This window comes from Rhinichthys klamathensis, unplaced genomic scaffold (assembly GCF_029890125.1).
Source record: "Rhinichthys klamathensis goyatoka isolate OS25496 unplaced genomic scaffold, OSU_Roscu_1.1 h1tg000303l_1, whole genome shotgun sequence".
In the NCBI taxonomy this organism is placed as follows: domain Eukaryota; kingdom Metazoa; phylum Chordata; class Actinopteri; order Cypriniformes; family Leuciscidae; genus Rhinichthys; species Rhinichthys klamathensis.
The window spans coordinates 3,636,250-3,650,000 of NW_026606822.1; the positions used below are offsets into that span (position 1 = coordinate 3,636,250).

General features: G+C 37.2%; 1 protein-coding gene across 1 annotated transcript in view; it reads right to left on the reverse strand.

Annotated features, from left to right (window-relative positions):
- The window catches only part of cacna2d2a (calcium channel, voltage-dependent, alpha 2/delta subunit 2a), a 231,675-nt gene that overhangs the window by 90,893 nt on the left and 127,031 nt on the right, over positions 1–13,751 (reverse strand). Inside the window, exon 5 of the mRNA XM_056270376.1 lies at positions 4,518–4,562. Coding sequence (XP_056126351.1) covers positions 4,518–4,562 — 45 coding nt within the window. The remainder of the gene's footprint in view (positions 1–4,517; positions 4,563–13,751) is intronic.

Sequence of the window (13,751 nt, forward strand, 5' to 3'; positions counted from 1 at the left end):
TCATCAGTAGATCACGTGCAGAACTTTACACTCCTCGGCGCTTTTTTTTGGAATTGGGCTCTCACACTAATTTGCCCTGTTTAGTAATTCTGGCCTAGCCTGGATGCCAGCCCGAACCCCGCCCACAACATTTTTTGGTCGGGAAGTTCGGTCTGGACTCGATCCATTGAGGAGTAATTATGATCGGTTCAGAAATCGTCTGGCCAATCAAATTGGCAGGGCGGGCTTTATACGATGATGGACAGATGATCAGCAGTTACGTAATCATCACGTTATCAAAGAGTGCTTGGGTTGAACTGGTTTCCCTCAGAGATGACTGCAGCTGGAGAACTGAGATGTAGAGATCCCGCTATCGCGTCTGTTGTAAAAGAAATCCACAGCGCATTCATTTTAAAAGACGAGCAGAGAACTGCAATCAAGGCATTTGTCGATCGGAAAGATGTGTTTGCCGTCCTTCCTACGGGATTCGGCAAAAGTTTAATTTATCAGCTGGCTCCGATGGTCGCTAAGAAGATGGGACGCAATGAAAACCCTGTGGTCGTTGTGGTTTCTCCTTTGGTCGCACTCATGGAGGCCCAAGTAAAAGAAGCAACACTCATTATTTTACTACTACTTCCAGCGTGCGTGCAGTTGAGTCTGTTGACAACTATGCGTAGCAACTATACGTTGCTCTGATTGGTTGTAGGTCTATCCAATTGAGTGCAGAGTTGTTTTTTTCCCTGGTTCGGTTAAGACACGCCTCATAATCAAAGCCCTATGGAGCAGTATCAGACTCACATTCTGACTAGAATATGAGTATGACGAAGTCAGGCTAATTCTGGCCCTTCGTTTTTTAAATAACTTTTGACATTCGGATCAAATAATGAGTCAAGATGATGCTAAAATGGTGGCTGCTTTTACTATAATGGTGGCGGTTCTTTTGTCGCACTGGAAATAGAAGGTCAAGTCGAGGACATTGCATTGTGGGATACAGCATTCAGTGTACAGTGTGCATGGTTGTGCACTGCATATTTTGGCAAATGTACAGGTCATGCTGTTTTTCCAAGCATAGACAACATTTTCATACTGCATTCAACATACATTCTATTTACTGCAGAAATAGGAAGAGTTGAAACCTAGTATGCTCTTCTGAATAAAGCCAACATGAAAATGCCATTTGCAAAGCATTTTACTTCAGTAAGGTGACATTTCTGGGTGCAACAGCATATTGAACAGAAAATAATAATAATGTTGAGCGGTACACATACGGCCACGGTTACACCACCAAAAAAGAAAAGCTGCTTCAGACGTGGAGGAATTTGCAATGCTTTGATATGAAAACAAACATTGCATTTCTTTAAAACAACATTTATAAAAAAGTACACAAAGGTCCATTTTGATTTGATGCACAAAATTACTTGAAACTCCTGCTGTCTGCTTGTTAAACTGAGAGATTAAACTGAAGGAATGCTATAAATGACCGCATCACCCTGATAACAAACATGTCTGTGTTTTTCAAGGAAACACATCACCGGCACACACAATTACACCCCATTTTCTGCTCGTTTAGACACGTTTCAGGCAACTGATTTGGAAACGTCGTCTTTGAGGGGATCTCAGCTCGATGTCCTTTATTTGTTTATTCTTCCACCTGACTATCCTGCACTCGAGTGTTTTTACCGTCAGTCGAGCCCAGTCATAATTACCCAAGACAGCTTCTAATTAGGAGCTCAAAATCCACACAGGACGCACTGATTGGTTCATTCGCCCCGTCCATAGACCACCTGTTTAACTCCATTCATTACCTCATTTGTTAATTTTATCACCCTGTTTTGAAGGTTTAATTAAAGGTTGAGAGACAAAAATGACATTTTGAGGACTCTCTCAATCGCACCTTAACACCGTGTCCTAACCGGACGCGATGCGATAAGATTCCAGCGACAAATAGGACATAAAATAGGACAAAAACTCTGATTAACATGGAAAAGATACCTTTTATCGCGTGTCGCGGCGCGTGTAGTTAGGACACGGTGTAACACTTATGGCTTTTAAGAGTCTGCGTGTGTGTTTGCATGTGTGTGACAGTCCAAATTTAGCAATATAAACTTAATAATTATGTTTATAAACATAGACAACATCCTCATTTGATTTTCAAAACCCTGCTTACTATTTAAAGAGGCCATATTATGCCCTTTTACAGTCTTAATTTAGTTTTTGGGCTTTGCTATAGGCTTCAATGCTTAAATATTCAAAAAACACATTCACTTTATTGCAGCACCTCTCTTCCCAGTCTGCCAGTAACAATCTGGGGTGCGTTTCCCGAAAGCATTGTTAGCCAACTATAGTCACAAGTTCCATTGTTATCAGCATAGTTCAACGAGTCGGTGTTTCCCGAAAACATAGTTCCAACGAACATTCGCAAACAGCATCGCAGAGTTGTGTGTTTGGAACGACAGCTCTCGAGAAGCAGAGTTTCTTGTTTGCATGACATGTGGACTTAATAAATCATTACCTTGAGCAAAATAAGTATGCTGGCATTCAGTACATTCTATACATTTCATTTAGAATACATACAATTGTCATTTACATGTTTTGGTTCGTTTAAAGCGTCGTTTTTGAAGAGTGCGCATGTGCGAACGTGCTCTAGTACGTAAGACGACCCTATGATTGAATCTGGGAAAAAAGCAAAATAACTGAGGAAAATGAGAATTAGTCCTCAGATGACACGTCCGTAATACTATTTTATTTGTAGTTTGTTGGCTTTCAACATAAAACTTGGTGAAATGATTTCAGTGTGTATGAGTACTTTTTGAACATTTCCAGCACATTTGAACAAAACCATGATAAAATTGATAACCGTGATCATTTTGGCCTCTATAATAATGATAAGACATTTTCATACCGTTTCATCTCTAGCTGCATGGATGTACAACTGTGTTCTACCTGTCCTAATGTCATATTTCAATTTTAGTAGTTCTATTTTGAAAGCTGCAACCCAAAAAACACAAGATACAAAACATCTATCCTGTGTCTTTTCTCTTTTCTCTTCTCTAGCATGTACAAGGCATTTGTGGACCTCGAACTCCTCTGTTATGTGTACACCAGAGGACTTGGCAACCGACAGCCAGCAGGCAGATGTTGGTGTTTGAATGTAAATAACTTAGTGCTTTTAGACCAATGGCGACATAATCAATTAAAAATGAAGCCACTGACGCATCTGGATTATGATCATGTACTATGAGTTTTTAATTTTACAATTGATTTTCTTTAGTTTTGAGTAGTTTTAGATATGCGTTTACCAAGTGGACTTTTAAAAGTAGTGTAACCAAGGATTTGCAAATATTTTCTAAAGTTCTACAGTAGCCTTAATTGCATTAATATAGTAGAAGCAGTCCATATATTGATAATTGTTTCTGGAGATATGCAGGTGTGTGTCTGCAGTTGAGCGTATGAAGGAATCAAGCTCCTCGCACTTTCTGACCCCACGTATCTCGGGCCGGTAGGGAGCGAGGTAGGGGTCACGAGTGTCTCAGGTGGGTCGCCGTCCCCTTGGCCCCGTTAACGATGAGCGATGTCCTCCAATTAGAGACGTTGACAGCCCCTAAAGTGCTGAATCATTAATCACACACATGCCGCTTCTACCGCACAAAATCACACTCTGATTTATGACTTCTTGGGCTCCATACTTTTCCTTCTCTCTCTCTCTCTCTCTCTCTCTCTCTCATTGAGCCTCCATTCCTCCTCTACTCATCCGGCTTGATATAACGGTGTCCTTCTCCACAGTGTGAAATCAATCAGCCGAAGATGAGAGTCGCCGTGACCTTTCACTTATACAATGAAAGGTTGTTACTGAGGATATGACACATAAAAATACGGTGACGTGTATATTTGTGTCCCAGAGAAGAATTTAGTTGCTCTATTATGACTTACATTATCTTACTCTTATATTAAAGCATTCAGTTTTAAGTATCAACATCGTCTCACATGTCTGTACCAATTTCAAGCTTTGTGTGACACAATAACTCGAATGTACGGAAACTAAACAAGCACATTGTCAAATATGTAATAAAAATATAAAGATAATTCTTTTATATATTTATAAAATATTTCTTACTGGCAACAAAACTTTAGCTTGCATGACTTTTTTATATTTATTATACACAATAAAACATAACAATACATAAATATTACTAAAATATTATATCATAAAAATAAATGTTAATAAAAATTGAACATACATAACTTTTGAAATAATAATAGATCAACTAGACTGTATATATATACACACTGTATATTACTATGTTTTTATATATACTGTAAACAATTTTGTGGCCTTACCCGAATTTAGTCTTATGCGATGACACACTTTTTTTTAAGGTTTTTGAAGAAAAACACTAATGATATCTATTATTATCAAAACCTCTAAAAGCTATTTAATTAAAAAACAGACATGAAGTGACTCGTGACAAGAGCAAACACAAACAAAAATGAACAGTTTTCATTTGAAGCAGCACAAAACAAATAAAAAAATCACTTACAACATCCGAGTCGGCTTTGGAGTCGTAGTACTGGATGTCATTTTCCTAAAATAAAACAAAACAAAAATCACGTAAACATTTTTTTTGTCAAAATTACTGCTTTGAGGAGCATTAAATAACCTTCCAGTCTTGTCATTTTGATTCACCTGCTTTCTGTATTATTGTGTCTAATGAGACCCCCCCAAAAAAGTGATCTTATCAGCTCAGTTATTATAAGAAAATACAGCAATAATGAAATTACATCCCTGTCCTGAGGGCGCTGTCATGAGGCGGTAATTGTCATTTGTTCTGAAGCTGTCTGTTGTGGTTTTGTATTTGCTGTCGCATGCTTGTCTTTTTTTGTTTGCTGAATTAGGGATTTGCTGCTGACATCTGCTCATGAAGCATAAAGACTGTACCTTTTATTAAATAAATAACTCTGAATCTTGACACATAAGATGAAACATAACCCTGAAACTTCACCTGCCATAAGTTTTGACACACACTCACTCACTCACTCACTCACTCACTCACTCACTCACTCACTCACTCACTCACTCACTCACTCACTCACTCACTCACCACTCACACACACACACACACACACCCTCAATTACACACACGCACGCAAGTACGCTCACTCACTCACTCACTCACTCACTCACTCACTCACTCACTCACTCACTCAATAAAAACAAATAAGGTCAATATTGAACATACATAATCTTTAGTAAATTGAAGCGAACAAACTATTGTACCTCAATGGTTTGTCTTAGAACTCATTGCTTTAATACAGAATTTCTGTATCATTTTTATAATTCATCACATTTAGTAGAGACATCTGAATATTTCACATTATTTACTAACATAAGTTTACTCTCATTATTAATATTGGAAACACTATAAAGTGGTGTGCTAGAATTTCTTCCAAAATATGAGAAAAATCCATGACGGAACAAGCAAAAATAGACCAAAGGATGTTCCCTAGAAACATCCCGGACATAACTTGACATATTTTAGAGTATAAACCATCAGTATGTTGAGCAAATGCGAGTGATGTTGTGTGTGTGTGGCTGTGATCTGAATGGATAAGCATTAGTGTGTGCTGTAGTATCTCTCAGACGTGATGTGCTGCTATATTGTTTGCGTAGGACTGTTTCAACTGGTTTAGAGCAGCATATTCTTCTGTCCTGATGCCAGCGCGCACACACACACACACACAAACAGAGCTCCTGCGGTCTGATGTCTCACGGGGGTCGTGTCTGATCTCCTCCCTCTCTCCTCCTCTGGTTTATACCTCACATTCACACAGGGGACGCCGTACCAAGGGTAAAACTGCTCGGATTTCACGGCTTTCCTCTTATTTTTTTCTGGAGCATGGAGAATGCAGAATTTGTATATGCTTGGAATACACAAAATAATGTGCAATAATATTGTGCATGTTATATATTTTATATATTTATCAGAATATGAGCATTGATTTTTATCAGCTCCAGTATAATCTGTGTGTTGAAATAAAAAACAATGCAATTTGAAATTCTCAGAAATTTGCTGGTCAAAAACCTTGCATGTAACTGTCTTTGAGCTTGATTTTGGTAAAATGTTAATGACACATGCAAGCGTCTGACCATTTATAAATCCACAATATCAACTCTGACAGCGCAATGTTTAATTCAAAAAAAAAAAAAATCATGAAAAGTAGCATTTTTGGAGATATGGGGCCCTATTTTAACGATCTGAAACGCAAGTGTCAAAGCGCAAAGCGCAAGTAACTTTGTGGGCGGATCCCGGCGCTGTTGCTATTTTCCCGGCGGGATAGATGCCTCTTGCGCCTGGCGCAAATCTAAAAGGGGTTGGTCTGAAGTAGCTTCATTATTCATAGGTGTGGTTTGGGCGTAACGTGAAATAAACCAATCAAAGCGTCATCTCACATTCCCTTTAAGAGCAGGCGCGCTTGTTCTAAAGCGGATTCCTATTATAACGGCGGATTTGCCAGGCGCGCGCCAGGAGCGGTTCACAGCCGAGGAGAGCAACGTTCTCGTCAGGGCCGTAAAACACAAGGAAGTGACATTGGGGATGGAGAAACCCACCCAAATTAACTTCTGTTAAACAGGCGTATGATAATTTGGGTAAATGTGTAAGCTACATGTATGCTTTTATAATAAATTGTCTATCTATCTATCTATCTATCTATCTATCTATCTATCTATCTATCTATCTATCTATCTATCTATCTATCTATCTATCTATCTATCTATCTATCTATCTATCTATCTATCTATCTATCTATCTATCTATCTATCTATCTATCTATCTATCTATCTATTTATCTATCTATCTATCTATCTAACTATCTATCTATCTAACTATCGTAATAATGTATGATTTGCAAAAATGAAAACTCCTGCTTAGATGAGAGAATCAAAGTGTATGCCTGTTGTGCACCCGCTACATTGATTATGGCCAAGCATGCGCCCTTAAAATAGCATAATGAACAACGCGCAACGCGCCACTGACTTTAGACTAGGTTTTTTCTGGTCAGTGGCGCATTTGTTTTATAGAACAGCAAAATAGCATGAGGGAAAGTTTGCGCCGGAACACGCCTCCTCTTTGCGCTGAACCGCCCCGGGGAGCGCAAGTGTATTTCTTAGTTAACCGACGTGCGTCTGTGGAGGGAAAAGTCCGCTTTGCGCGGGTGCGAAATAGGAATGATACATGCGTCAGTGTACAAAGTCATTTGCGCCAAGTGCAAGATAGGGCCCATGATGTTTCTGCTATATTAATACTTTTTGAAAACTGCACAGTTCGCGAAATGACATTTCGTTCTACTGTATATCTGTATATGTCCTACGTAGTGAGCCTACGTTCTGACGCACAACACAGAAGCGCTGCGCTGTTACACTACGTGAACTCACTCGAGGCCCACACAGAAGAAAACGAATAGTTGAATAAAGTCATTATTTTTGGGGGGTTTTGCGCACAAAAAGAATTCTCGCCGCTTGATAAACTTAAGGTTGAGCCACTGTAGTCACTCGGACTATTTTAAACATGTCTTTACTAAGTTTTCTGGGCCGGCAAAATGAAATTACCTAGAAGCCTATGGAGGAGTGAGACAGCTCTCATATTTCATCAAAAATATCTTAATTTGTGTTCAGAAGATGAACGAAAGTCTTACGGGGTTGGAACAACATGAGGGAGAGTGGTTACTGACAGAATTTTTATTTTTGGGTGAACTAACCCTTTAATGTGTCAATAAAGGGATGTTAAAAGTTGCATCTTGGTTCATTTGTAAACATCACTGAAAATGTAGTTGTTCATGTACTGTAGGTTATCAAGGTATTCATAAAGACAAATATGACTAGTATGCACCGCAGAGTTGTATGTTAGTATGCTATTCCAAAATAGCATCTCCTATCTCCTTCTCTTGTTCTTTATCTCCATGCCAGTTCTATTCCCGTCTCTCTCTACAGAGCCAATCCAAACAAACCAGACGCCAACACCACAGTGACAACAACAGCGTCTGAGCTGGTCACAAGACAGCGGTCAAAAACGCTGACAAATCTACACAACCCAGCAACTCACACAAGCACACACACTCTCACTCTCACAGCAGCGTTCTCCCGGGACACTGTCGGGAGCGGGAGATCAACAGATAGAGACAGAAATAGAGCGAGAGAAAGTTCCATTCCTTAAAATCAAAAAGCCAGTCAATCGTGAGCGATGACCTCCCGCCCTCTCGAAATCTCTCTTCTGGGCCCTCTGGGTCTAAAGCTTCCTTCCCCAAGAATCCCAAAAGCACAACACACACACACACACACATATATATATATATATATATATATATATAATGTTAAACATTTATATACATTTACTTAGATCCAGACTGGAGAAAAACAAATTCATTTTATAAGCTGCATAACTCGATTATGAAAGGCCAAAAATCTGCATGAAAATAAGACAAGGAAAAAATATTTAAATATTTTAAAATACAAAAAAAGGTCCTGCATGTATGCTGACATGTTTAGAAAAATGTCTATACAACACAATGTTGAGTTTATTATTCAAACATGTTAATAAGCCACACATTTTGTAGGCTGACCCTCCAGCTGTGCAAAGGTCACACGCTCTCTGATGGGTTTAAAGGAGGGATACAGACGACAGAGGACGAGAAGGACGAGGAGGAAGAGAAAAAGACAAAGAGACGGAGCAATAAGAGCTGAAGCGAGAGAAGAGGAGCGAGCGATGGAGAAGAGAGGAGAGGATGGGCAGCAGTGGACTATTAATAGAAGTTCTCTGCAAAGACAATCCCTCTGGCGGAGTGTGGGCGTCTCTAGTGAGCCAGTGGGCTGCAGTGTGTGTGTGTGTGTGTGTGTGTGAGAACTGTAAACATGAACTGTGATCTTACAGTAGCAGTAGCAGCTCAGCACAAGATGTCCACCTTCACACACCTGTGCTCAACACACTAACCACACCTGTCATAGACACCAAACACTATAAATTGTTTGTTTTTGTTCCCATATTATATAACATTATCTTATAATAATATTGGTATTTTGGTATTTTGACAACACTACATTGCACTTAGTTTATTATTTCAGATGCCTTTTTAAAACACTACAACTGGAAAATGAATATATATATATATATATATATATATATATATATATTTATATATATATATATATATATATATATTTATATATATATATATATATATATATATATATATACAGTATATATATATTTATATATATATATATATATTTAGTACATTTTAGGGGTGTAACAATACGTATATATATATATATATATATATATATATATATATATATATATATATATATATATATTTTAGGGGTGTATATATATATATATATACACACACAGACCTGAGATAAACAGACCAGTCATGGCATTTATTATAAAGCTAAAATAAAAAATTCCCCTCAATATCCACACCAAAAATCGATTCCACCCTGAAATCATTCCTCATGTGGGACTTGATTCTAAATTAGATTACATTTCCAAAAATAAGTGACAAAAATGAGTCAGCAGAATATGAATGAGGAATCACTCATATTTGTGCGTACAGTATGTTTTCCCGGGACACATGAGTCCACGAGTCCCTCGGGCTCCAGGACCCATCTGTTATGACAGGTCTGTTTCTCATCTGCACTCTGTTTCAACTCACTCCATCCTGGTAGAAGCTTTAGAATAAACACACATTCATAGAGATGGCTTTTTACATTTTGTTCTGGCATCTAATAGGAAATATGTGACCCTGGATCACAAAACCAGTCATAAATAGCACGGGTATATTTGTGGCAATAGCCAACAATACATTGTATGGGTCAAAATGATCGATTTTTCTTTTATGCCAAAAATCATTAGGATATCAAGTAAAGATCATGTTCCATGAAAATATTTAGTACATTTTAGGGGTGTAACAATATATCGTGCCACAATATATCGCAATACAAAAATGCAACAATATGTATCGTGGATAGTTCCCCAAAATAAAAATTACTGTGTGAGAATTTTGTAAAAAATTTTCAGAGTTTTAGTGTCAGTACTACATTAAACTACTATACATAATGTTGATTATAATGTATAATAATGCAATGGGGGAATATTTGTGGGTCCTGATAATGCCAAATATCTTATGTTACCAGTAAAAAGTGGCCAACATTATTTTTAATATATCTAGTCAGTGACAGAGTGCAAGCATTTTCGTCTAAAATAATTCTGTATTTTCAGCTTCAGATAAATATTTTTATTCTGGTGTCACCATTGTCCTTGGGTTACACGCACCAAGTCCGAACCTATTCATTTAAACCCACAATGTAATATCAAAGTTAGCATTTTAATCAACAGTAAATTTTTTGTTAACCTTTTATCATATGTCTTGGAGTATCGCAATAATATTGTATCAGTATCGTGATATGTATCGAATCGTGACATGAGGGTATCGTTACACCCCTAGTAAATTTCCTACCATAAATATATAAAACATTTATTTTTGTGAGTGAATGCCGCACAATCGCGAACATAAATAGACAACTTTAAAGGCCATTTTCTCAATGTTTCGATTTTTTTGCACCATTAGATTCCCGATTTTTAAATAGTTGTATCTCGGCCAAATACTGCCCTATCCTAACAAACCATACATCAATGGAAAGCTTATTTATCCAACTTTCATGTGATGTATAGATCTCAATGTCGAAAAATTTACCCATGTGACTGGTTTTGTGGTCAAGGGTCACATACAGTATAGTCAAACTTTCATTTATAGTATTAAACAAAAGACTACATGAATGGATGATGCTAGTTTAGAAAATAACAAATCAATTCCAATGTGTAATGGGCTACAAAAAGTGCCTCCATTTTACTAATTTAAATAATGGCACAAAATGAAATTGTGACAAAAAGAATTGTGTTGCATCAACTCATTTTAATTAACTTAACATGCAGCAAACACATTTTTCAGTGTGTGCATTTTTCCAGCCAAAGCGCCTGTAGCTTGGCTGAGTGCAAGTCCAAAATAAAGTAGAATGACAACAGTCAATAAAACAATTATTAAATCTCAACATCATCTCCGTTCAGTCAGTGATTCCAGCCGGGCTACTGGCGGTCAGCTTCTCTGCTGTTGCTATAGAAACAGGCATCTTTGTTCCACAGCCATAATAGTGTTGATTTGTCCTTTGAGGAAGCACTCGCTCTCATTTCACTGTGTTTCTCCTTCTTGTCATTTTACTCACTCTCTGATTCGACAGCTGGGTCATACAGATGTAAAGATTCGCCCTCATGTTGTTCCTGTCAGAAAATCAACTTTCTTTTGTTAAAGCTGAGGAGGGGCAGAATACCTTTGTCCAACGTTTGGAAATTAGACATTATTCTAAGAAATAACAGCTTGGAGTTTCCATTTGCCAGAAGACAGAAAATCATTCAGGTTATGAAAACCCATCAGGGCGAACAAATAATGACAGAATTTACTTTCATAAACTGGTTAAAGTTATTGTTTCTACCAGCAGGGGGAGGTCTATTAAGTCAGGAGACACTTAAGTTCAGAACAGCATACTATCATACAACTCATACTAATTCTCCTTATACTACATTTGCCAAAATGTGTAGTATTTCAAATCCAGACTCAAAACACATCTGTTTAGCTGTGTGTTTAATGAATGAGCACTGTGCCACTGTTCGTCCGACTGTTTGCACTGTATTTTATTTCCCTTGTATTCTAAACTGTTCTTATTTCTTTTGATTATTTTAATTACTTCTCCGTAAAGCACTTTGAATGACCATTGTGTATGAAATGTGCTATATAAATAAACTTGCCTTGCCTTGCCTACGATTTGCAGACAGTAAAACTCTATCCCATGATGCAATGCCCATGACTAGATCTTTTTTTGGATGGATGGATGGATAGATGGATAGATGTCATTATAAAGTCATTATTTTATCAGAGCAGGGTTACTATCGTAGAACTAGAACTATTAAAAACATTTCTGTTAATTGCAATAAAGCTGAAATAAAATATAAATATTAGTTAGATTAGTTAAATTAGAAATTATGCCTTGGCATTAAGCTGAAAATTACAATTTTAAGTTAAAATTACTCAAATTAATAACTGGAAACAAATAAAAACTAAAACTACTTCAAACTAAAACTGAAATAAAAATTATTTCAAATGAAAATTTTTTGAAGAAAAAACCTAATAAAATGACAAAAGCACAGACTAAAATTAACATGAAAACTAAAAATATATGAATAAAAGCAAATTCTAAATTTGAATAAAACTATAATAAAATCTGACTGCAAAGAGTTTTTACTACAAACAGAGATATTATACAAAAAATGACCTCTGCATTAAACCCATCCAAGTTAGTGCACACACACATTAGGATCAGCTGAGTAGTGAACACACACACACACACAGACACACACACACACACACACACACACACACACACACACACACACACACACACACACACACACACACACACACACACACACACACACACACACACACACACCTCAGTGATTTCCTGCCAGTTTTGAGACTCAAACCTGCAACCTTCTGGTCTTCAGTCTGACTCTCTAACCATTAGCCACGACTGGCCCCTGACTTAATTTTATGACTGCTATTTTCTGAAAATAAATCATTTTTCAAACACCAAATTGTTTTTTTTTTTAAAACATAGTAGGCAGTATGCAGTATATACTACGTAGTGTGCAGAAATTAGTACGCTAGTTCCAATGCAAACATTGCCACACACAAATGATTTGGCACCTGCAACAAACCACAAATTACAAGCTGCTATACTTATCAACTAATACCTACTCAGTATCAATTAATTAATACACATCGACTCAAATGAACACATCTTTCAAATGCTCTTTTGAATGTGGCTCTACTCATTTCATCATCTCCATCCACATACATTCACACAAGCCTTTCATGACGCTCTCAGACACTTTGACATTTAAATTACAAACGATCTCTGTGTTATCCATGGAGACAGCTTAGAACGGAGCCGTATCTCCTCCAGACACACACTAATTAGTTTATAATTACAGTACACACACACACACACATACAGACGCTGTACGCCATGATCTGATGTTAAAAGTACACATAGCACAGTGGGCCACCCATTTATTTATGGATTCTGATGGATTTCCGAGTGAAGCGGGATATTCACATAGAACAAGAAAATGGGCGGGATTTGAATTTGTCTATCACAAATTGATTTAATTTGAATTCATGTATATATATATATATATATATATATATATATATATATATATATATATATATGATTGGAATAACATGCATGATTTGTTTACAAAATCAGGAACATTTTAAGTAAACAGGGTCAATTTTGATTTTCCATGGAGAAAAAAAGATTCATCTTGGTCATTGTTAAGTTTAAAACGGTTGTTAGGCTCTGTATTTGTCACACACACACACACACACACACACAAGCGCTGACGGATGATCCACAGCAGAGAAATGACACTTGGTACCGAGCAAGAATTATTGGTGGAATATTACTGCGTCTGTGTGTCATAAAATGCCACATTCCTGTCAGAAAAACTTCTATAACGTGTTGTGTTTAATATATCAATAAGTTACATGCTTTATTCTTTCTGACAGACTACTCGTCCATAGAATCTTGTTTGAAAAAAAGACAAAACGGACAGAAAGGCAGAGAAACCATAGATGCACCATGTTGGTCCTGGACTGAG